This window comes from Leptopilina boulardi, unplaced genomic scaffold (genome assembly GCF_019393585.1).
Source record: "Leptopilina boulardi isolate dan_hultmark-lab unplaced genomic scaffold, ZJU_Lbou_2.1 LbouV2_123, whole genome shotgun sequence".
NCBI classification, from domain to species: domain Eukaryota; kingdom Metazoa; phylum Arthropoda; class Insecta; order Hymenoptera; family Figitidae; genus Leptopilina; species Leptopilina boulardi.
Genome location: NW_026137667.1, coordinates 5076748 through 5102088, shown reverse-complemented (window position 1 = coordinate 5102088; position 25341 = coordinate 5076748). Strand labels below are relative to the sequence as shown.

General features: G+C 23.8%; 3 protein-coding genes across 3 annotated transcripts; all 3 read right to left on the bottom strand.

Annotated features, from left to right (window-relative positions):
• Positions 1-239: 239 nt before the first annotated feature.
• Positions 240-11701, bottom strand: LOC127288081 (uncharacterized). Its single transcript, XM_051315315.1, has 31 exons — positions 11596-11701; positions 10984-11130; positions 10767-10906; positions 10357-10479; positions 10112-10237; positions 9869-10029; positions 9684-9793; positions 9193-9391; positions 8732-8974; positions 8371-8634; positions 8236-8276; positions 7415-7465; positions 7173-7312; positions 6756-6878; positions 6459-6584; positions 6216-6376; positions 6029-6138; positions 5708-5906; positions 5336-5578; positions 5002-5265; positions 4739-4766; positions 3724-3790; positions 3472-3611; positions 3129-3251; positions 2884-3009; positions 2641-2801; positions 2144-2253; positions 1884-2082; positions 941-1180; positions 572-835; positions 240-464 (listed from the first exon to the last, which is right to left on the bottom strand). The coding sequence occupies exons 2-31, from the start codon at positions 11030-11032 to the stop codon at positions 374-376; spliced, it is 4422 nt and encodes a 1473-aa protein (XP_051171272.1). The 5' UTR covers positions 11033-11130; positions 11596-11701; the 3' UTR covers positions 240-373.
• A 369-nt stretch (positions 11702-12070) lies between these two features.
• On the bottom strand, positions 12071-16864 carry LOC127290365 (fatty acyl-CoA reductase wat-like). The gene is made up of 10 exons (XM_051318873.1): positions 16697-16864; positions 16394-16533; positions 16031-16153; positions 15740-15865; positions 15496-15656; positions 13983-14092; positions 13656-13854; positions 12800-13042; positions 12353-12619; positions 12071-12261 (listed from the first exon to the last, which is right to left on the bottom strand). Exons 1-10 carry the CDS (start codon positions 16743-16745, stop codon positions 12165-12167), a joined length of 1515 nt encoding a protein of 504 aa, XP_051174830.1. The 5' UTR covers positions 16746-16864; the 3' UTR covers positions 12071-12164.
• An 837-nt stretch (positions 16865-17701) lies between these two features.
• LOC127290375 (fatty acyl-CoA reductase wat-like) lies at positions 17702-21695 on the bottom strand. Its single transcript, XM_051318884.1, has 10 exons — positions 20667-21695; positions 20463-20602; positions 20181-20303; positions 19549-19674; positions 19307-19467; positions 19124-19233; positions 18798-18996; positions 18413-18655; positions 18067-18330; positions 17702-17951 (listed from the first exon to the last, which is right to left on the bottom strand). The coding sequence occupies exons 1-10, from the start codon at positions 20713-20715 to the stop codon at positions 17855-17857; spliced, it is 1512 nt and encodes a 503-aa protein (XP_051174841.1). The 5' UTR covers positions 20716-21695; the 3' UTR covers positions 17702-17854.
• Positions 21696-25341: the final 3646 nt, after the last annotated feature.

Here is a 25341-nt window from a genome sequence, read left to right as displayed (position 1 = left end):
CTATACATCAGAATTGTTTTAAAAATTTTCAAACTATGATGCTGAATTTTCATTTTTTTTTTCTAAAAATTATAGATAAATTAGCGTTCATTCGTCAATAATAATTTTCTTGTCTTTGCGAATGTAGTTTAAGATTTTTCAAATTCATTAATTATTCATCTAAAGCACATTGACGCACGAGAATTTCATGAAACACAAAAATTTCACCTATAAGACACAATCAAAGAAGTATCGAATAATTAATGTGCAAAATTTTATGAATTTATTTATACCATTAACTATTTCATATATTTATTATTATAGCAATTAATTTTACAAAATTACTGCTATATGTATTTATTTGAAATATAGTTTAAATATAAATAATTATAATTTATTTAAATAATAGACAGTAAATTTTCGAAAAGAACCACAAAACGAAAACATAAAATATCGCTCGGACCACTTGATGAATATAGAATAATCTAAAATAGTCAAATGAAATAATTGAGTTAAAATTCTTCTTCGAATTAATTTAGATAATTATTAAAATAAACATACGCATATTTTTAAGTTATATGAAAATTCTTACTTTTTTGCTTTACGAACAGCTCGTTCTTGTTCTTCTGCACTCATATCTATTTTCAAAAGATATTTTTTACTCCCATAACAATGAACTGTGAGCATTTCATCCCAAGTAAAAGAAGTTATATCAAAATTAAATAATTTCTTATCAGTCTCTGAAAGTTTTCTCCATAATGATTTGACATTTTCCGTGTCAAATAACCATTTTCCATTAGTGAAAAATCTTATTACTAATACCAGTTTACTACCTTTCTTAAATAATTTGTAAAACCTGGATAAAAATATATAATTTTCAAATTAATTACAAGATTTCGTGTTCTTTTTGCAGTTTCTATATTTTATTTATTAGAAAGCGTATAGGAATTTTCTCACTTACATTGGTTTTCTTCTTAATATTCTTAAAAAGGCATCTCCTAAAACAGCTGGAATAAAATGTAAAATGTAATGTAGAAGGAAGAATAAACGCAATGATTCAATAATCATAGCATCAGGATAGTAAATTGTTTTCGTAATTGCTAATTTATATCTCTCTCTTTGCAAATAGTTTTGTAAATAGCCCCAAGACACTGGATTATCTGTACCGGAAACATAGTTATATACCCGCAAATCTTGCTTACTGAAAATCAAATTAAATATATAAATCTTTAATTAATTGAAATTAAAATTTACTTGTTAGGGGTTTGTCGATCTCATGATTAGGCTGCATTTTATTAAATTATAAATTATTCCCAAAAAGTCAATAATTAAACACTATAAATTATGTATTTTAAATTTTATTTCAATCTGCTTTAATAAACGACTAAATTAAACAATTAAAGTGAAATTTCTCTAATTTTACTTAATTTTCTGACAACCAAGTTTCTAGATTATGTTAATGCTTAATTTATATACCACCTGTAGTACAACCGATACACATTGGGAAAAAAATTTATTTGATTTAAATACTCGATTACTTGACTATTATCAAATAAATATTTACTTGAACCATATAATTTTTATTTGAATTAAAATAAATTATATTTGAATCAATAATTTTTGTATTTGAAACAAATAAATATTTATTTGATAAATAATAGTCAAGTAATCGAGTATTTGAATCAAATAAATTTCTTTTTCTGTGCAGTATTGACACTTTAATTTAAATCGTATATAATGTTTTTTAATCGTTAAAGTACAATTAGCAAAATTTTGATTTAATTGTTTACTAATACGTTTACAAAAGATAAAAACAAATCCATAATTCTTTTAGTGTTGTTCCTAAATTAAAAATGCGCTTTTTCCTGTTTATGTCTGAAGAACAAGATAAATTTGCAACATACTTATTATTATTAGATGCCGCTTCCCATGCAGAAGCAATTAAACAATTACAAGCAAAATCAATAGGTACTGTTTCCATATTTTCGTTTCTTTTTACACATATCACACGAATAATACCTAATCCTATTCTTACAATTGTTTGCGTTAGTGCTTGTGATGCGTCCAACCAACCCTCTAAAGGTTCTCTTAAAGCTGACAGTGCTATGGAAAAGATAAATTGATTATTAGAGTTAATTATTTTTACAAAATTAAATATAACTACCAATTGAAAATCTGTAAATAGAGACTGGAAGATCTTTTGCACTTTTGCTAACGAGTTCCTCTGCAATTGATTTTGTAAAACAATATGTATTAGGAAATTTGCCAATCACCCTGAAAAATATTTATAATCAGATTTTTTAATTTTGGATACTTTCTCAGGGTGTCTAACGGTCAGGGAATTTAAGAAAATTTCATTCAAAGTCAGGGAAATTTCTGTAAATTTCTACAAAAATTAAAATTTTTTGTGAATTTAAAAATTTTTAAATCTAAAAAAACTTGATTGGTTTTTATTACCATTTGTTACTACCATTAGAAATTAATTTATTGTTAAATATGTCAGTAATCATATATTTTTGTCCAAATAAAAGCAGAAATAAGGTTATTAAAAAGTCAGGGAAAAATCCAAAAATCTCAGGGAGGAGTCAGGGAATTTTTTTCTCAATCTTTGTTAGACACCCTGTTTCTGAAAAAAAAAAATTTTGATTCTTTTTTACGTACAATTTGGTAAATTTGATTTCTTCCTTTTTGGACATATTTAATTGGTCCATGACACCAACAAGTTCAGTTAGTTTTTCATGTGATAAGCGCCCTGGATATGCTTTTTCTTCTACATGCTCATAAATGCAATTACTAAATGCTGTTGATACGTATACAAAAGACTATATTTGAAAACAAATTCCCGGTAAATAATTGTAAAATCCAATTTTAATGAAAAAATTTATATTAAATATTTTTGTTTACCTTTAAATTATTGCATTCTTTGCAAATGTCAATCATAGTTTTCACACTATCGACATTTATTTTTAGTGCAATTTTTAATTTTTCGTCAAATCTTGTAGTAGCTGCTGCATGAAATATGATTGAAACCTATAAATAATTTTATTTATTTATCTTTTCATAGAATTATAACCTATGATAGAACCATTATTCTCTGACTTACATTCGACGAAAGTTTAATTACTTAATATATTGGTAAATGGATTTACCTCTTTCTTAATTAACTCTAAATCTGCAGACGCAAGTCCAAAATTAGGTTCTATTATATCGCCAGGCATTGGTATAATTTTTTTCTCGAAATTTGGATCTATTTCTCTTAAAGGTTCAAACATCTGTTAAAAATTGTTAAACCGAATTAATTAGTTACTTTGGTTGTTAATTACAATTAAGTATAATAATTCACTTAATACTTTTAGTAAAAATTACTTTTTTTTATAAATACTATAACAATAACTAGGTGCAAAGTTAATAAAAATTAAAACAAATTTGAAAATGATAAATCTTATTCATAGCATATTACACTTTAAATTCATATATTAAAATATATTTTACCAGTGAAGTGGTCATTTCCTTTAGGCGTTTTTGAATTTGCTTTCCTTTCTTTTGTCTGACTAAAATGTAAATAGCTTTTATGTTTGGACATGAACGAAGTAGTTTTTCAATAAGAATTTTTCCCAAAAATCCTGTTCCACCTATATTTGAATTAAGATAAAAAAATTGTTTTTTGAAATTATTATAAAAAAAAAAAAAAAAAATAATAATAATAAGTGTAATCGTCTAAAAAAAATTCTTTAAATTCATTACCTGTGATAAAAACAGTTTTACCACTGTAAAATTGTTGAATTTCTGACATGACTGAAGAATTATTATATTTTTTTCAAGTTTACTTGCGTGAATTGTTTTAAATGCACATTAAATAATTGTTACAAATTGTTTACGTAACTTAAGATTGAAATGCACTTCTCAACTGAATAGAACCAACTATTTTCCACTATGAAGAATATAATTTCTTTGTGGGAATAAATGACTAATAAATATTAACTAGTTTCATTTGAAAATTAAAATTAACGAACAAATCTTACATTAATTTTCATAAGCGAAATTATTAAATTTTAAATCCATTAAAATAGCTAGTTATTTTAATTTATTGATATTAATTAATATTTTTTATTAATTAATTAAATTAAAATTAAAATTTTATTTGAAAATCACTTATTAAAATATTTTTGATTAAAAATGTGACATTTTTTTCCCTAAAAGTTTGTATATTTCAATTTTAATTGAAACTTTTATTTTTGGCTATTGTTTGTTACTTCTAATCGAAAAAAAATTTTTCATTAATAATTTATTAAATATACGTATTGACGTGAGCAAATTTCGTGGAAAAAAATATTTTGCAAAACTTAGCGACTCTATTAGGGGAGTGACGTGCATAACGCACTATTTAACTCTAAAAATTAGAATATCATTGTTTTTTTAATCAGTTTTATAAAAGTACATTAAAAATTTCCTTCAAATATTATATAATTATATATATATATATATATATGCACTCTCTAAATCTGAATTATTAAAAATGTTTACTAATTTAAATTAGTGACTCACTTTTTGCTTTAGAATTAGTTAAATTTTACTAATTCAGAAGCAAAAAGTGCGTCACTAATTCAAATTAGTAAACATTTTTACTAATTCATATTTAGAGAGCAAGGAGAGAAGGATATTCAATTTAATTCTTCTCTCCGTGTAAAGTTCTAATTTATTAAAATAATAAACAATAAATTTTCCAAAACAACCACAAGACTATAAAGTAAAAAACAACTCGGAAAACTTGATGAATGTAGAATAATCTGAAATAATCAAATGAGACATGTGAATTATACACACTCATAGAACAATTTTTCAATTGAAAATTTTACTTTAAACAAAATGTTCTAGTCATGTTGTACAATCAAAGAAATATTTCTTTGATTTAAAATTTCATTCAAAGATAAATTTTTTATGACGAAAACATTTGTTTAGTTTAGAAAAATTTTCTTTCATCGTAAATATTATTTTGTTTAAACAAAAAGTGTAGATTTTTACTTTTTTACTTTACGGGTAGCTTTTTCTTGTTCTTCCGCACTCATATTTATTTTCAAAAAGTATTTTCTAATTCCATGACATTGAGCTTTTAGCATTTCATCCCAAGTAAACGAAGTGATATCAAAGTTAAATAATTCTTTATCCTTTTCAGAAAGTTTTTTCCATAATGATTTAACATTATTTGTTTCAAATATCCATTTTCCATTTGTAAAGAATCTTATAACTAGTACTAGTTTAGTTCCTTTTTTAAACATTTTATAAAAACTAAAAGAAATTTTAAAAATTTATTATCTTTCAAAAATTTCATGTATATCTATAATTTTCTATAACTTACATTTGCTTTCTTCCTGATATTCTTAAAAATAAATCTCCTAAAACTGCTGGAATGAAATGTAATATGTAGTGAAAGATAAAAAATAATTTCAATGATTCAATAAACAGAGTTTCAGGATGGTAGACTGTTTTCATGACTGCTACATTATATCGTTCTTTTCGAAGATAGTTTCTTAAATAACCCCAAGTTACGGCATTATCTTTACTTGAGATGTAATTATAAATACGCATATCTTTTTCTTTACTGAAAATTTTGATATATTTTTAAAATTAATTTATCTAAATTATTATATTTAATTTTTAAGAATACATATCTTTTTGATGAATTTTCTTGTCATATGAATATCAAATAGTTGTGTTTCACTTGACATACCTAATTTTATTAGATGCAGCTTCCCATGCAGAAGCAATTAGACAATTACAAGCTAAATCCATTGGCACTGTTTCCATAATTACGTTTTGTTCTGCACATATAACTCGAATAACACCTATTCCTATTCTTGCTATTGCCTGAGTTAGGGCTTGTGATGAATCCAACCAACCCGCTAAAGGTTCTTTTAAAGTTGCCATTGCTAAAAACAGATAAACAGATTATTTTCCATGTAGTTGATGAAAATAATATTATAAATATCCTTCTTGTAGATATATAATATTTTTTATGAATAATTTAAAAAAAATTAAATTATGTAAATACCTATTGAAAATCTGTAAATTGAAACTGGAAGATCTTTTGCATTTTTACTAACGAGTTCCTCTGCAATTGATTTTGTAAAACAATATGTATTAGGAAATTTGCCAATCACCCTGAAAATATATACATATTCTAATTATATTAATTTTTGATACTTTCTGAAAAAAATTCTAGATTCTTTTTTACGTACAATTTTGTGAATTTGATTTCTTCCGTTTTGGACATTTTTAATTGGTCCATGACACCAACAAGTTCAATTAATTTTTCATGTGACAAGGGCCCTGGATATGATTTTTCTTCTACATGCTCATAAATGCAGTTACTAAATGCTGTTGATACGTACACAAAAGACTATATTTGAAAAGAAATTCCCGGTAAATAATTATAAAATACAATTTTAATGAAAAAATATCTATTAAATATTTTTGTTTACCTTTAAATTATTGCATTCTTTGCAAATGTCAATCATAGTTTTCACACTATCGACATTTACTTTCAATGCAATTTTCAATTTTTCGTCAAATCTTGTAGTAGCTGCTGCGTGAAATATAATTGAAACCTATAAATAATATTTGAAATTGTTAATTAACATTTAATTTTCTTGATAATTATTAATTAATTTACCATAGAATTTGAATTTTTATCAATTTTTCTTGATTACTTCTATAAGTATAGATTCAGTTCTATAGTTTTTTTTATCTAAATACAATTACAATTTTATTTTATTTACCTCTTTCTTAATTAAATCTAAATTTGTAGGAGAAAGTCCGAAATTAGGTTCCATTATATCGCCAGGCATTGGTATAATTTTTTTTTCAAAATTTGGATCTATTTCTCTTAAAGGTGCAAACATCTGTTAAAGCGTGTGGCAAATTTTATAATTGATTTTCCAAATGTAGGATTATTTTAATTGCTAATAAATTTAAATATGATAATAACAAATAATTTATTAACATAGAAAACTTTAGTTTTTCTTCAGCTAAAGAGTGATAGACAAAATCCGTTATTCTTAGCATGAAAAACAATTGTTTTATACATAAATTAGAAATAAATTTATATTTTAAATTATTATCTAAATCCCTAAAAAAATTGCCAAATCAATTACTTTTATTATTTTTATATTTTAATATAAAAATATTTCTCTCACCTGTATTTTCATTATTTCTTTGATTCGATCTTGAATTTGTTTTCCTTTTTTTGGTCGGATTAAAATATAAATGACTTTTATCTTTGAACATGAACGAAGGAGTTTTTCGATTAGAATTTTCCCTAAAAATCCTGTCCCTCCTTTATTTGAATTAAAATTAAATTAAGATTAAAACTTTTTCCTATTCTATTTAATATAAAAATCTACAAATTATTATGAAATAAAATCTTTAATCTTATTACCTGTGATAAATACACTTTGACCACTGTAAAACTCTTGAATTTCTGTCATGACTGAAGAATTATTATTTTTTTTTTATGTTTAATTCAAATTTTATTCTAATTCAAATTATAGTTTTGAAATTGTTGAAAATAGTTTAATTTTGTTTCTTTTAAAATTCTTTTCACCTATTGTAAAATCTGTGAATGTTAATTTTTTTTAAATTAGAGAAAAAATTTTGATTACTCCAAAAAATTTTTTTAATGAAAATATATATCGTCAAGGTAGAAAAAAATAATGTTTATTTGAACTTGATTCATTCGGGGTCCGATTTTACATACTTATTCAGCCCGATATGTAAATCCTTTCTTGCGACAATTTGTATTCAGTAAACGTTATTTAAGATTGAAAGGCGAATAAAGACTGATTGTTAAGTACAAACTATCAATATTTTGCTTAGAAAAAAAACTGTTGATTATAGTGGTGGGAAAGTAATAATAGTTTTTTTAACCGAGTTAGATTTTTGTTGTTGTGAATTTATCAGATAGCAGAAAAGAATTATTTTAAAATAAAATTAAATCGCATTTGGTTTTCATTTTTAAAAATATTTCCATTTACTAATGTGTTACTAAAAATTTATTACAAATTTTTTGATAACCAAAAACAGTGCTATTTTTTTAAATATGCATTCGTAGTATTCTAAATGAGAGCTATTGTATATTTATATTGGGATAATAAAGTCTGTATACTTTGTATAAATTTACAGAAACAAAAATTGCTTCAGATTGTTACAATCTATTAAATAATAGATTATAAATTTTCCAAAGAATCCACAAGACAGTACAATAGAATACTCCTCGAACTACTTGATGAATATAGAATAATCTGAAATATTTTAATTGCAAAATTTTTCTGAATATAATATAAAAGTAATATTCTAATTCGTTTTTTTTTTTTTTTGAATTATGAAATTTTTTACCTTTTTAGTTTACGTGCACCTAATTCTGTTTCTTTTTCATTTATTTCCAATCCCATAATGTACTTTTTAGTTCCCACACAGTGTCTGTTAATCATTTCATCCCAAGTAAAAGATTTGATATCAAAATTAAATAATTTCTTATCATTTATAGAAAGTTTTCGCCACAATGATTTAACATTGTCTGTATCAAATGTCCATTGTCCATTAGTGAAGAATTTTATGACTAATGACAGTTTAGTTCCTTTCTTAAAAACTTTATATAACCTGTTTAAAAATATATAATTTTAATTTTCAACAACTTTTAAAAGTTGGAATAATTTTAGATATTCTTAGTATGTATATCTTGATATTTTTCACTTACATTGGTTTTTGACCTAATATTCTTAAAATTACATCTCCTATAACAGCTGGAATGAAATGTAATATGTAGTGCAAAAGAAAAAATAGATGAATAGATTCAATATACATAATTTCAGGATGGTAAAATGTTTCTTTCATTCCTAAATTGTATCGATTAGTGGAAATATAGTCTCTAAAATGGTTCCAAGTTACTGGGTTTTCTGTACCGGAAACGAAGTTGTAAACTCGCATATTTTTTTCTTTACTGAAAATTTGATGAGTTTATTAATTTTTAAAAAAATACATTAAACTTTAAGGCCATCTTTTTTTAAAAATAATGCAAAATTTGGTATTGAAATATTTTCTAAAATCTATTAAGCTGTAATCAAAATTCTATAAATAAAAAGAAAACCTTAGAATTTTTTTTCAATTTATTTTTTATCCATAAAAAGCATTACATTATTTTTTTAAATATAAACTTACTTATTTTTAATAGTTGATGTTTCCCATGCAGATGCAATTAAACAAGAACAAGCCAAATCAATCGGTACAGTTTCCATATTTGCGTTTTTTTTAACACATTGGACTCGAATAATACCTAAACATACTTTTATCAAAGTTTGATTAAGGGCTTGATTTGCATCCACCCATCCTTCTAAAGGTTCTTTTAAAGCTGCCATTGCTATGGAAAAGATAATGATTACTACACTGAAAAAAAAATTTATTTGATTCAAATACCGGTGTATTTGGTTATTATCAAATAAATCTTTACTTGAATCAAATATATAATATTTGAATCAAATATTTCAGTATTTGAAGAAAATATCATTTATTTGATTCAAATAAGAAATATTTGATTCAAGTAAATATTTATTTGATAATAACCAAATACATCGGTATTTGAATCAAATAAATTTTTTTTAGAGAGCTAGTGTAGAGTTAATTATTTTTTTTACAAAATTAAATATAACTACCAATTGAAAATCTGTAAATGGAGACTGGAAGATCTTTTGCACTTTTGCTAATGAGTTCCTCTGCAATTGATTTTGTAAAACAATATGTATTAGGAAATTTTCCAATCACCCTGAAAAATATTTATAATCAGATTTTTTAATTTTGGATACTTTCTGAAAAAAATTTTTGATTCTTTTTTACGTACAATTTTGTGAATTCAATTTCTTCCTTTTTGGACATATTTAATTGGTCCATGACACCAACAAGTTCAGTTAGTTTTTCATGTGACAATGGTCCTGGATATACTTTTTCTTCTACATGCTCATAAATGCAGTTACTAAATGCTGTTGATACGTACACAAAAGACTAAATTTGAAAAAAAAATTCCCGCTAAATAAATATGAAATCAAATTTTTAATCCAAAAATATTTTAAATATTTTTTCTTACCTTTAAATTTTTGGATTCTTTACAAATGTTAATCATAGTTTTCACACTATCGACATTTATTTTTAGTGCAATTTTTAATGGTTCATCAAATCTTGTAGTAGCTGCTGCATGAAATATGATTGAAACCTATAAATAATTTTATTTATTTATCTTTTCATAAAATTATCACCTATGATAAAACCATTATTCTTTAATTTACATTCGTCGAAAGTTTAATTACTTAATATATTGGTAAATGGATTTACCTCTTTCTTAATTAATTCTAAATCTGCAGACGCAAGTCCAAAATTAGGTTCCATTATATCGCCAGCCAGTGGTACAATTTTTCTCTCAAACATGGGATCTATTTCTTTTAAAGGTTCAAACATCTATTTAACAATTTAAAGTATTTTAAAATTGATTTTGTTAATAGTGTTTATAATAATAGAATAACTTTAAATACGATAGTAACAAAAAAGTTCGTCAAAAATGAAACTGATTTTTCATTATAAATAATGACAACAAAAAAGTTAATCTGTTTTTGTTAATATACAAAATAACAATTGTTTCATAAATATATTATAAAATATTACATACGAGAAAAATTAATTATAATTCTCATTCGCACACATATATTACAAATAATTTCATTGTTTAATATAAATATGTCTCTCACCTGTAAATTTATTATTTCACTGATTCGATCTTGAATTTGTTTTCCTTTTTTTTGACGGATTAAAATATAAATAACTTTTATCTTTGAACATGAACGAAGGAGTTTTTCGATTAGAATTTTCCCTAAAAATCCTGTTCCGCCTATATTTGAATAAATAAATTAAAATTATTAAGAAATAAAAATATATTTTCAGTAATAAAATCTTTAATATTATTACCCGTGATAAATACACTTTGACCACTGTAAAACTCTTGAATTTCTGTCATGACTGAAGAATTATTAATTTTTTTTTTATGTTTAATTCAAATTATTTTGATTAAAAAAAAAATTTGACTGACGATTTGAACACTGAGAAGAAATAGTTCTGAAATTGTTAAAAATAGTTTACTTTTTGATTTCAACAAAATTTTTACGTTGCTGATAGGTTGTTTTAAGTTGTTTTGGAAATTTCACAGAAAATTATAAGGCATTACTCTCTAAATTTGAATCAGTGGAATCTCGCTGATTCTCAGCTATAAGTATACCACTGATTCCAATCAGCTTATATGCACTGATAAATTAGTGGAATTTCACTGATTTTTCAGCGTATATCCGCTGATTGGTACCAGTGGTATTCTTATCGCTGATTCAAATTTAGAGAGTAAAATAAGCTGCAATGCTTATTATTTTAATCCATTTTGGTATTAAAATAAGCAAAATTGGATTAAAATAATAAGCGTTGCAGCTTATTTTAATGCTTTTTAATTTCCTGTGTTATTATTTGAAGTTTTTTTATTTTGGTGAAAATTTCTATCTCTTAGGTAGAAAAACAATGGTTTTTTTAACTCACTTTGATATGTAGATATATTTTTTAACTACTTGAATTCAGTAAATGTTATTGAAAATTGAAAGTCAAATACACTCTGATTGCTGAATACAAACTATCAATAGTGTGCTTAGAAAACATTGTTAATAAATGGTGGGAAAAAAATAATACATTGCTAACATTGTTTTTGCTTTGAATTTTCATTCAAGAAATAATGTTTTTTTAATTTAATTAAATTTCATTGTTCCTCTTTTTTTATAATTTTATTTGCTAATGTGTTAATATACATATGTAATTTAAGAAATTTTTTGACAATTATAAACAAAGCTAACTTTTGAAATGTGTAATTTCCAAATTATTCCTAATTCGTATATTTAAATCGAATTTTAGATTTTTATATGTAACGTTTTAATTTGTATTTACTTATGATACTTTGTATGTAACACATTTACAAATTTTATTACTATCTAAGGAAGTAAGAACTGTAAATAATAGTAAATTATTTGCAAAATTTTATATTTTGCTGATCATTTATGCAATATTTACATTTGCGTATTTTATACAGATAAATATATAAAAATTGCTTCAGACTGTTATAATCTATTAAATAATAAATTATAAATTTTCCAAAGAATCCACAAGACAATAGAATAGAATATTCCTCGAACTACTTGATGAATATAGAATAATCTGAAATATTTGAATAGCATAATTTTTTTTGAATTTAATTTAAAAGTAATATTCTTATTCGTTATTTTTTTTGAATTATGATATTTTTTACCTTCTTAGTTTACGTGCAGCTAATTCTCTTTCATATTTTGCATTAATATCCGTTCCCAAAACGTATTTCATACCTCCCTCACAGTGTCTGCTAATCATCTCATCCCAAGTAAAAGATGTGATATCAAAATTAAATAATTTCTTATCATTTATAGAAAGTTTTCCCCACAATGATTTAACATTGTCTGTGTCAAATTCCCATTGTCCGTTAGTGAAGAATCTTATGACTAATGAAAGTTTAGTTCCCTTCTTAAAAACTTTATATAACCTGTTTAAAAATATATAATTCAAAATTTTAATTTACATATGTAGAGCTAATAAAATGTTTTGTATTCTATTTTTGCTCTAAATTTTAATTTTCAACAACTTTTAAAAGTTGGAATAATTTTAGATATTCTTAGTATTCTAGTATTCTTAGTATTCTTTAGTATTCTTAGTTTTCACTTACACTGGTTTTCGACCTAATATTCTTAAAATTACATCTCCTATAACAGCTGGAAGGAAATGAAATATGTAGTGCAAAAGAAAATATAGATGAAAAGATTTAATAAATATAACTTCAGGATGGTAGACTGCTTTCTTCATTGCTAAATTGTATCGTTGAGTACGAAGGTAGTCTTTTAAATAGTTCCAAGTTACTGGGTTGTCTGTACCGGAAACGTAGTTATAAACTCGCATATTTTCTTGTTTACTGAAAATTTAATAAATACTTTAACTTCTTAATGAATATATTAACCCTTTAAACACAATTTTTTGTTTATAAATAAAAATTTTGTATATTAAAATATATTCTAAACTCTTGTGCTTTGATAAAAATTTAAAATAAAATTGAAATTACCAACTTTAGCATTGACGTAATAAGAAACTTTGTAAGTCTATGAATTCTAAATTATTTTTTGAATCAATATTCAAAATGCTTTAATCCTTTTGAAGGCATGGTAGTTCATAGGTTAATTAGTTTAGTAAAAGTGTTCAACTGGCATTTCTGTGATTTTTTAGGAATTTGAAATGTTGAAAATTGTTTGGACGCGTGTGTGACCTACTGGTTGTCAAAGATGAGTTAAAATTGAATTAATTTAATTTAGTTGCGACATTTGAATTAACGGACTTTAATAAATTCTACTTTCATTGTATGCTAATTCCAAGGTTCTTTAACTTTTTTCCGTATGGTAAGAATCCAGAGTTACACCTTGGATTTTTTTTGTTTTTGGTGTAAATAACTTGATTTTCAAACTTCGGTTTGAAAATATTTTTCTTTGCATAAAAAATGTTGTGCCTTAAAAAAATTAATAGATTATACTCACTTATTTTTACTGGTTGATGTTTCCCATGCAGAAGCAATTAAACAATTACATGCCAAATCAATTGGTACTGTTTCCATATTTGCGTTTCCATTTATACTCATCACTCGAATGACACCTAAACCTAATCCTATTAAAGCCTGAGTAAGTGCTTGCTTTGAATCCAACCAACCCTCTAAAGGTTCTTTTAGTGCAGCTAGTGCTATGAAAAAAAGTTTTAGAATATTAAAAAAAAAAATTAATTATATATTTAATTTAGTATTTTTTTTACAAATAAAAATATTTTTTTTTAAATCAAAATAATTTCTTTTTAATTTATAATCTAACTACCGATTGAAAATCTGTAAATGCAGACTGGTAGATCTTTCGTATTTTTACTGATAAGCTCTTCGGCAATCGATTTCGTAAAACAATATGTATTGGGGAACTTGCCAATCACCCTGAAAATAAATTTTCACATTATTCAATAATGTAAATTTAAATGATTTCATTTCATTTACATATATTGCAATAAATCAACATGTAATAAAAATATAACAAATTTTTCTGAATTTTTTTTATATAATTATAGGGTCAACTGGGGTAAATCCGAACGCTTTTAGTAAGTTTCAACAATAACATAAGTTTTTTCTTTAAAAAAAAAAATACTTCCGGTATTCTGGTGCATGAAGTTGTTACTTTACTTCCATAGAACAATTTTATGGGGTAGAAAAAATTTTTGATAAATTACAATCGCAGGAAACTTAGCGTTCGTATTTACCTCGATACTTTGCAACTTTCCTAAAATATGGGGGTAAATACGAACGCCACTGTATTTCAGAAAAATCTTAGGGAAAATAAATTTAAAGTATTGCAATTGTTAAACTTATATAAAAACTCAAAAAAAATACGATAATAAACCTATTATGTAATAATGCATCATATATAAATACAAAAATCAAACAGGTTAAAAATTAAAATGCATTACACAATTAAAACCTTCAATAACTTTATTAAATCATAACGGATTTTTGCAAAACTTGGTACAGAAAGTATTTTGGAGTGAATTTTTTAATTCTCGTCCGCCATTTTGAATTTTGAAAAACTGACTTCAAATTGGTAATTAGCGACCCCAAAAACCGTAGAATACCAAATTTTATTAAGATCCTGTAAAACTTTTTTCAACAAACCATTTGGCAAAAAAAGTGGAACACTCCTTCGAGAGAACAGAGATTAAGTTTCTGCTTATTAATTACTAACGAGGATACGTATAGAAAGAAAAACTTTTTTCTATGTACTTTTATAATGTTAAAATAATAGTGTAATCAAATAAAAACAATTTTGTGTGGCTTTGATGTAAAAAAAAATTATTAAAAATACCGTTCGGATTTACCCCAGTTTTCCAATTTTTTTGGGTAAATACGAACGGTCTGATATTATTAATAAAATTTTACAGAAGGCAAAAATCAAAAATAGTTTCTGTTCTAGTATTCATAACAAACAATTATAAATAATAAAATGAATTTTTAGCTTCTTTTTCTTCAAATACGAGACAAAATACTGAAAGAGTGTCATCTTTGATTTTCAATCTTTTTTGCAATACTTGTTATCTTTGTTTATGCTGTTGCTAATTAACAAACAAAAAATGGGATAATACTTAGAATCTCTTCAAGAGGATCTGAGGTAAAAATTCTCATATCGAACTTATTTTTAAAAATTTTAATTAAGCTGAAATAATTAGCGTTCGGATTTACCCCCCGTTCGGATTTACCCCGACTGACCCTAATACAAAAACAAATTATTTTGTATTTTAAAATAAAAACAAAAAACTTTTCTACTAAAACAGTAATTATTTTTTACGTACAATTTGGTGAATCTGATTTCTTCTTTTTTGGACATATTTAATTGGTCCATTACACCGACAAGTTCACTTAGTTTCTCATGTGACAATGGTCCTGGATATGCTTTTTCTTCTACATGCTGATAAATGCAATTACTAAATGCTGTTGATACGTACACAAAGGACTAAATTTGAAAAAAAAATTCCCGGTAAATAAATATGAAATTAAATTTTTAATCAAAAAATATTTTAAATATTTATTTCTTACCTTTAAATTTTTGCATTCTTTACAAATGTCAATCATAGTTTTCACACTATCGACATTTATTTTTAGTGCAATTTTTAATGGTTCATCAAATCTTGTAGTAGCTGCTGCATGAAATATAATTGAAACCTATTTAAAAATTTTAATTAACATTGAATTATCTTGTTTTAATTACTAAATATCTTACATAAAAATTTGAATTTTTATCAATTCTTTTTGATTACTTCTATAAGTATAAATTTAGTTCTATATTTTTTTTTATTTAAAATACAATTACAATTTTAGTTTATCTACCTCTTTCTTAATCAACTCTAAATCTGCAGACGAAAGTCCGAAATTAGGTTCTATTATATCGCCAGGCATTGGTATAATTTTTTTGTCAAAATTTGGATCTATTTCTCTTAAAGATTCAAACATCTGTTATTCAAAGAGAAACAAGTTAATATTTATAATTATATTAAGTAACTGACTATTATGTAATAATTTAGGTTATACTTCAATAATTATTAATTTATATACTAAGAATAATAATAATAATAATAATAATAATAATAATAAAAATTCGGTTAAAATACAACCTATTAATTAATTATTTAATTACGCTTTTAATTTATAGTTAAAAATTATTTTTATAACTAAAATAGGAATTTATCTTACAAGTGAACTAGTCATTTCTTTAATTCGATCAGTAATTTGTTTTCCTTTTTTCGGTCGAATTAAAATATAAATGACTTTAATGTTTGGACACGAACGAAGCAATTTTTCAATAAGAATTTTCCCTAAAAATCCTGTTCCACCTAATTAATTTGTAACAAAATAGATGAATAAATATTTGAATTAAAAGTAGAAAATTTATATTATTATAGTTCTAATTTTATTTAATATAAAAAAAATTTTTTTTAATTAAAAATTTAAAAAAATATATACTTTTTTATGAAATAAAACTTTAAATCTCATTACCTGTGATAAATATACTTTGATCACTGTAAAATTGTTGAATTTCTGTCATGATTGAAGATTAGTTAATTTTTCAAGTTCACTTCTAAATTTGTTAAATTACTCTTTAAAAAAATTGATTGTCACGATTTAAACGTTATTTTGGTTTGAAAGACACTTACAAACTGAAATACAACTAACGTGAATCTTACCTAAAAAAATGTAAATTCGTGGTGGGAATATCTCATAAATGAATTATAATATAAACGAGTTACGTTATTTTTATTTAGAATTTTTGGAGGAAATGGAAATAATGCTGACGAACTCTCCAATATCATGACAGCAATACATTTTAAAGTGAATTTAATTTTGTAAAAATAAGAGTTGATGTAATAATTGTTTGTGTTAATTTAGTCAATAAAGAACAGTTTTTTTTTCTTGATTTTGACCAGTTAATGTCGATTTGTTTACATGAAAAAAGTTAAATAAAGTTTCAGAGAATATATTTAATTGAACAAATTTTGATTTAAATTAATTTTTTTTCAAAAAAATATTATATAAGTATTTCAAAGTTTTTTTTATTTTAAAAATGTTTAAAAAATGCCATTCCCTAAAGTTTTTGAGTACCAGTAAACTAAAATAAATTTATTTAATACAAATTAATATTCATTTCATGAAATCAAGTAACCGTTTAAGAAAATTTGTTTTGTTAGTGTCTATTTTGACTTTCGACTTTTGAACAATCGAATTTTTTCGCTTAAAATATGCTCAAAGGTCTCAAGTGTAAAAAACAGTATTCATTAAAGAGGAGGAAACATCTTTATAAACCGAATTATTTTTCCAAATAATTATTATTTAAAAATCCCTCAAAAATAATAATTAAAAGGTATCAAAATTTATTATCTTTTCGTGAAACCCAAAAATTGATACTATAATTTTGAATAAATTGAAAATTTAATTTTCTTTCTTCTTCTAACTTCCCCTGCGTTAAAAAGCACTAAAGAAACTCTTTTATAGTTTAATACACAATTAAATTACAAAACAATTTATTTAATTACTTTCTTTTTATTACATTTTATAATCGATGTACAATTTTTTTTTATCGCAGATGGTGAATTTTATTACAATTAAATCGTAATTAAATATTTAAATGATAGAGAACAAATACAATTATTTTTGATATTACAGTAAAATTTTAAACATACAAATAATTTTCCAAATGAACCATAAAACAAAATATCCAAAAATAATTTTTACGATTTGATGAATTGTCCAAAGTCTGCAAAATAAAAATATTTTTACTAATTAGAAATCTATTAAAATTTACCGGAAATTATATAAATAGAAAAATTAATATTAATTTGAACAATTAAAATTGACATTAACAATCAAACCTTTTAATATGGCGTTGACTTTTTTTTATCGTGAATTCATTAATATCGTCTTTTAAAACATATCTTTTAATACTTTCAATATATACACTTATACCATCAAACCAATTAAATGAAGTAATATCAAAAGGTAATAATTTTTTGTCATTCTCGGAAAGTTTATTCCAAAGTAATCGAACATTATGTGTATCAAAATCCCATTTTTGAATCATAAAAAAACTTATAACGTTTAATAACTTTATTCCTCTGTTATAAACTTTATAGAGTCTGAAAAACAAAATAAATAGTAAAATACTTATAAAATAAATAAACAAAATTTCTTTATTAATTGTTTCTACATTATACTTACATGGGTTTTTTTCCAATCAGTTTTAAAATTAAATCAACAATTAAAGCAGGTAAAAAATGTAAAAAAAAGTTTAAAATATCAAACACTATTTTCGACTTAATATACCATCCAAATGGATAATAGATACATTTATTGGTTGCTATTGTATTTCTCAATACTACCATTATTTTTCTAAGATCTTCCCAAAGAATAGGATTATCTGTACCCGAAACATAGTTGTACACTGCAATATCTTCATTTTGTCTGTTAAATGTTAATGAAATTAGTAAATATTATTATTATTATTATTATTATTATTATTTATGAATAATAATAATTTACATAAAATATTGAAAATTACTCAAATTACTATTATAAATAAATTAAAAATGAATGTAAAAATTACCCTCTTTGCATAGAATAATTTCCCCAAGCAGATGCAATTAATGCATTGCTGGCAAAATCAGCAGGTACAAAATCACATTTTGCACTCGGATCTGCATAAAGAACATGAATTAAACCTCTGCCAACTTGTGAAATAGCAACATTTAATCCTTGATAAGCATCGAGCCATCCAGGAAATGGTTCTTTATATGTTGACAATGCTGTAGGAACAAAAAAAAATTTTTTAAACGTATTTTTTTAACTATAAAAAAAAAACATTGCTCTTTCTCTAATTAAATAAAACTAAATAATATTATAATTTATTTTTAAATTATTTTTTCTATTTACCTATTGAAAATCTATATATGCAAAATGGCAGATCCTTTGCATTTTCATTTATTAAACTTTCAGCTATTGCTTTTGTAAAAGTATATGTATTGGGAAATTTACCTAAAATACTGAAATTCTATTAATAGGATTAAATTTATTCATAAAATTAATTTATAGGAAATATCTAGTTTTAGTAGATACTTTTTTGTCATTTGCTCTTCTTCCTCTTCTGTTAAATTTTTATATTTCATTATATTTACTGTTGCATTAATTTGCTCACAAGACATTGGTGACGGATAAATTTTTTCCTCTATTTTTTCATAAATACAATTACTAAAAGCTGTGGATACATAGACTGCTGACTGTAAAAATGATTTAAAAAAAAAATTTTTTAATCAAAATTCTTCGCATTTTTGAGTTAATTAAAATTTAATTATAATTACCTTTAATTTTTTACATTCTCTGCAAAGAATAATTAATTCTTTTACTGCATTGACATTAATAGCTACAGCTACTGACAATGGTTCATTAAATTTTACAGTAGCTGCTGCATGAAAAATAATTGACACCTATAAACATTTACGTATTACAATTAATTTATCATTGTATATTATATTTAATCTGTTTTAAAGTTACTTAATTTTTTAATTTATAACTTTTTTTGCGAAAAAATTTAATATATTTTTTTCACGATAATTAAAAATTTTCAATAACAATTTTTTTGAATTTATACCAAATTCTTAGAGGAAACTTTTTTGCAATATCATTTCTTCCTATTCTTAAATTCAATTATGTATTCAATTAATTAAATCAACTATTGCAAGTCACACTATGTAATCCACGTGCGATTAAATCGATTATAATTTAAATCTAATTACTCTTCAAAATATAATTACAGACATCAAATTGTTTTTCTTATATTCTCCTATTTTTCTTCATTTTCCATAAAAAAAAAAAAAATTCTTTCCCTCTTTAGACTCCCTTTTTATAACATCTTTTTTTTTTGCTGTTTTAAACAATCTTTTTTCTATTATATTTAAATTTGTAATAGTTTTTTTCATTTTAAATCATATACCTCATTTGTAAGAAGTAAACGATCTTTGGCTGATATTCCTAAGGCAGGTTCAGTTCCATCTCCACTAATTCCTACTATTTTCTCTCTAAAATTAGGATTTATTTTTTCCAATACCTCGAATACCTGTAAATAGGTTTTCTGAATAGAATGAATTTTTTTTTTCCATAAAAATAAATAAATAAAATTCAAATTTACAAAATGTTTGTAAAAAAAATTTAAATATAATAAAAAATTAGAAGCTTAAAAATAATTTTGAAATAAATTTTAAATCTATTATATTACTTGTACAGAAAAGAATTCATCCAATCGAGTTTTGATATCTTTCCCTTTTTTTGAACGAATTAATATATAAATAGTTCCAATTTGCGGAAAACTTCGAAGTAATTTTTCTATTAAAATTTTTCCTAAAAATCCTGTTCCACCTGTCAATAAAATTAGATGAATAATTGAATTTTAAAAAAAAAAAAGTTCAAATAATTTTTATACCTGTTATAAAAACATTTTGTCCTTCATAAAAACTTTGAATTTCCGTCATTTTTCTATATATTTAATTATTTAATTATTTTTAACAAAATAATATACAATACTAATGTGCCAAAAAGAAATAGAAAATTTAGGTAAATTAATAATTAAAAAAATGTAGAATAACACATTCACATGTTTTCACTATTACCAATGATTCCTTACTGTCTTTACAAATGCTTTTAAATTTCAACCAATTTTATTAGAAGTGGCAGGGTACGATTTATGTAGAAGCCTAATTAGCATCCAACAAAATCAATTCATTTAATAGTATGTAAACCAGGGTCGAGTCTACCATTATTTGGAGGCGATATTAAAAAATTTTATTTATATACAGTCAAACCTGTATAAGTGAGATTTCAAGGGACTGATATTTGACTTACAAAAATTCATAATTTTCTGGAAAATTTAGATACGAACCTGTCGATAACTTTTACTTATAGCGGTTTCTCACTTATCGAGGTTCGACTGTAATAAAAATAATAATTAAATTATGAATCGAACCGGCCCTACGCATGTAAGACAAAAATCAGTTTTGTTTGTAATTTTTTAAATTACAAATTACAGAATTATTTTTAAAAATCAAATATTAGGAGTTGTGATTTAAAAAAATTTATTTTGCTTTTTTTATCTTTATTAAAAAAAATAGACACGTACAAATTTAACTAGTTGATTCATTATGAGAGTAATCATTTTGTTTCAAGAATCTTTTCTTCTGTTAAGGACCCCATAATATGATTAAAAAAGTTCATAGGTCAATAATTATTAATGATACTTCAATGTTTTATTAATAAACAAAGAGTCAAGAAATCGTAAGAGTTCATATAAAAATCAGCGAAACTTTTGAATTAATTATACAAATAACGATAATTATATTTTTCCAATAAAATAATAAATATATAAATAGAAAAAAAATTTTTTTTTAAATTATTTATATTTAAAAAATTTGATGAAATTTATCATTCAGACTTGGAAAGAACATTAAATATAATTTAGTTTTCCATTTATTGTCGTAATAATATTTAAAACAACATTACATATATACGTGTGTATGTATAGTAGATGCTTGTGTAATATTTCTGTAGATGCATGACTTCTTTTTTTCATGTACAATATATATATATATATATATATATATATATATATATATATATATATATATATCGTTCATTATGGTACATGCATTCGTAATTATATTCTCGTTATTCAGGCACTCTTCTATTTGGACTTTTACAATAATAATTATAGGTCGATGTAAAAAATACATTTATAAATTAGTATCAAACACGAGGTTTACATATATATAAAAAATGATATCTTTTGTCAAAGCTTTTTAACAGCACCATATTAAAAAGACAAACAATTTTTCGAAAATTGAATAAAATAAAATACTACGGGCTAAATAGAAACAAATTAAAATATTTCAACATATTATTCTTTTCTTTAAGTTATTATTTTAAATAAATTGGAAAAGTTATAAATATTTAAAATTGTTTCTCGTTACCCTGTAAAAAAAAATTTAGAGAAAAATTTAATTAAAAAAATAGAAATTTTTCATCGCTTGCTTCCGTTTTTTTTCATTCATAATCTTTCAGGTACTATCATTAATTCACTCAATCTCACGCATTCAATAAGTGATTTTTCTATGTTTTTTTTTTTTAACCATTACATAATGTATTTCTAACTTAACCAAAACGATATACATTCTACTACAACAATCAAATACATACTTGAAAAAAGATCTCTTAGCTCGTCGTTAAGAAAAACAATAATCTCAACATTTTTTATATACATATCGGCATTTATAATAAACGCTGAGAAAATCAATTATATATCGAAAACAAATTTCATATTTCAATATTATGATTTTCTTTCCAAGTTCAGTCTAACTTTTGCCATTTTATTTTAATAATCTTCTGGCAAATTCTGTTTTTTTTCTCCCCCTTTTAAAAAAAATAATGTTTCCTTTTGTCGACGAGCTTTTCTTATTTAGAAACGTGTAAAAAAAAATTTATTTATTTTTTTTTTTTTTGCAACATTTCTCAATGTAAATTTTCATTCTTATACACAAAAAGAAAAAAAAAGAATAAAATCAGAAGCGAATTACCGAGATAAAAGTTCAACGACGCCCTTAATAAACGATTGAAAAATCGTTATTTTTATAATAACCACACATTCATTTCTCGACGTCTTTAATCTCCAGCGGCAATTCAACGATCTGCACAGCCTAATTTCACATAATTAATAAATTTATACAACGCGAAAAAAAATTACACGCTTATAAAGAAAAAATCGAGTTCACGAAATAATATATAAATTAAAATAAAATGATTTGATTTAATATTATATAGTCTTGACAAAATAAGTATATAGGGTAAAAATTAAATTTACTGAAGAAGTTTAAATATAAATTCAATTTATAAATATATAATTTAATATGATTTTCTATAAGTGTTCCTGAGGATTCTCGATTTCTCGATTTATTGCTGCAATGTGATTTCGCGATTCTATATGGACTAGACGAAAGGCATATAAAAAATACCACATATTTAATTTACAAATTAACGTAGATACGAGACAGAATCTTCACAAACATATAGAATATTTAATCTACAATATTAAAGTATATGAGATACAATCTTCACAAACAATGACGTCATTTTATTATTATTATAATTTTTTTATATTTTAATCATTTATTGAGTTGAGCTTAATAAAATCTCGGAATATTGCCTCTCATTAAAAAAAAAAATGTCACCATTAATTCATTAAAAAAAAAAAATTCCCAATAATTCGTATGTACAATTAGCACCTTTTTTTAAACAAAAAGAAAGTGCGTTTTTTTTTTAATTTTCAAAATATCCAAATAATCTCTTATTGATACTGATATATACGTTATTGAATTTCAAACAATCAATGAATGTATTTATTGCTTTATTAGTTCTCTTATTTTACTTTCATCGAGAGCAGAAATTATAATATTCATTAGCGTTTAATTAAAGTTAATTCTTTTTTTTTCCTTAATCGTTTTATCTTTTAACACTTTAATGATATATTTCTTTTCGTGGGTGTAGATATTTTTATATTATATATATGTATAATATATTAATTTCATTTTTCAACATCGATAAAAACTACAGCAATCGGAAGTCACCCTCAGGCATATTTATAATATTTGATGTCAAAATATACTTCGTCGAACCCAGTCGTTGTACTTATATCCAAAAATATCTATTTTTTGTAGATCTTTCATATATCTTTAACTAAATTAATTTCCAGTTACTTTTCCAATAAAAAAAAACATGAAACAATGACAATTATTTTTTATTATTTCGGCTATAAATACGAATATATTTGTCATTTTAAGTTTTTGCGTTTTTTTTTTTTTGTCAAAAAAAATTACTGGAAATTAAAAAAGGGACATATTTTTAACGAGAGCTTGTATATGAATATAGTTTCTATTGTAAATTGTAACATTCTTGAAAATATCGTTGCATTTTTCGATGCCATTCATTAACCGAGCAATATTTATATATTTTTATTGGACAATATTAACATTATTTTATTGATACAGTTTAATCTTTATTTGTTGAATGAACATTTTTAGAGATTTTTCCCAGAATCCATAAAAAATAGTAAAGCCTATGAATTTTATGGAAAACTGAGAAAACCTCTAAAAGTTCGAACATAAAAATAAGATTAACAAGTACTTGAATGATTTTTTTAAATTAAACTATATGTGTAGGCTAAAGTTTTTTTATTCAGTTTATCGTTGACTAAACTTAGGCTGATTGTATGAAAAGTGTCGTTATAAGCATTTACTAAATTTAGCACCCTGGTATTATTAGGAAACATGTCTTCTTTTCCCTATGGCAGGTAGCCAATAACCGTATTGGTATATATTATTATGATACATCCATCTCAAAAAACATTGCATTTCATCAGTTCCGCTTCACTCAACGAAAATTACTTTCGAAGGTTAGCATTTGGCACCCACACGAGAAGGACAATTTGATTTCAAAGCCAATGCCAATGTAATTAATTCTTTCATTCCATTGACAATGTTCCTTTTTCTTATTGATATCCCTTTTCTTGTTTTTTTTTATCAATAAATAAATTTATCATGTGCTCGACTCTTGAATAGATCCTAAATTTCAGGCAAATACCGTTGATAAAAAATGTTATACACAAAAAAAATATATCAAACATTTAAGGTCTATTCAAAAATTAACATTTAAGGAAAATTTCACGTACTTCTCTTCCCATATTTTTTTATTAATCAATCTCAATATAGTGACTATTTCTTATCAATAAACGTTTTGTTTTTATGAATAAGCGTCTATTTTTAAAAACAAACGTCTTTTCGATTAATAAACCTTTTTTTCTATTTTTAATCTTCTTTTTCGTCAACAATCTTCTTTTCCATCAACTTTTCTATCAACAAAATAAATATTTCTGCATTTAGACGTTCATGTCCATATGCAAAATTATTTTCCCGAGTCAACTCATTTTTAAAGGCTTTATTTTTATTTGACTAATGTCATTTATTATGTCAAAAAAATATTCTCTCTCACACTCTAAAAGCCTCGTTTCTGTCATCCTTTTCGTCTTCTTATGGTTTTAAAAAATTCTGATAGCG

What these genes read in the sequence shown, in the direction of transcription:
- LOC127288081 (XM_051315315.1), bottom strand. Translation starts at nt 11,032, where the DNA reads ATGACAGAAATTCAAGAGTTTTACAGTGGTCAAAGTGTATTTATCACG. An exon ending in TCAAAGTGTATTTATCACAG is followed by an intron (nt 7,313 to 7,414) that starts GTAATAAGATTA and finishes ATTCAAATAAAG; the next exon opens with GAGGGACAGGATTTTTAGGG. An exon ending in TATTTACAGATTTTCAATTG is followed by an intron (nt 2,083 to 2,143) that starts GTAGTTATATTT and finishes TCTTTTCCATAG; the next exon opens with CACTGTCAGCTTTAAGAGAA.
- LOC127290365 (XM_051318873.1), bottom strand. Translation starts at nt 16,745, where the DNA reads ATGACAGAAATTCAACAATTTTACAGTGATCAAAGTATATTTATCACA. An exon ending in TAGAGTTGATTAAGAAAGAG is followed by an intron (nt 15,866 to 16,030) that starts GTAGATAAACTA and finishes ATTTTTAAATAG; the next exon opens with GTTTCAATTATATTTCATGC. An exon ending in ACATCAACCAGTAAAAATAA is followed by an intron (nt 13,043 to 13,655) that starts GTGAGTATAATC and finishes TTAAATTTTCAG; the next exon opens with TAAACAAGAAAATATGCGAG.
- LOC127290375 (XM_051318884.1), bottom strand. Translation starts at nt 20,715, where the DNA reads ATGACGGAAATTCAAAGTTTTTATGAAGGACAAAATGTTTTTATAACA. An exon ending in GAAGAGCAAATGACAAAAAA is followed by an intron (nt 19,234 to 19,306) that starts GTATCTACTAAA and finishes ATAGAATTTCAG; the next exon opens with TATTTTAGGTAAATTTCCCA. An exon ending in AATTATTCTATGCAAAGAGG is followed by an intron (nt 18,656 to 18,797) that starts GTAATTTTTACA and finishes AACATTTAACAG; the next exon opens with ACAAAATGAAGATATTGCAG.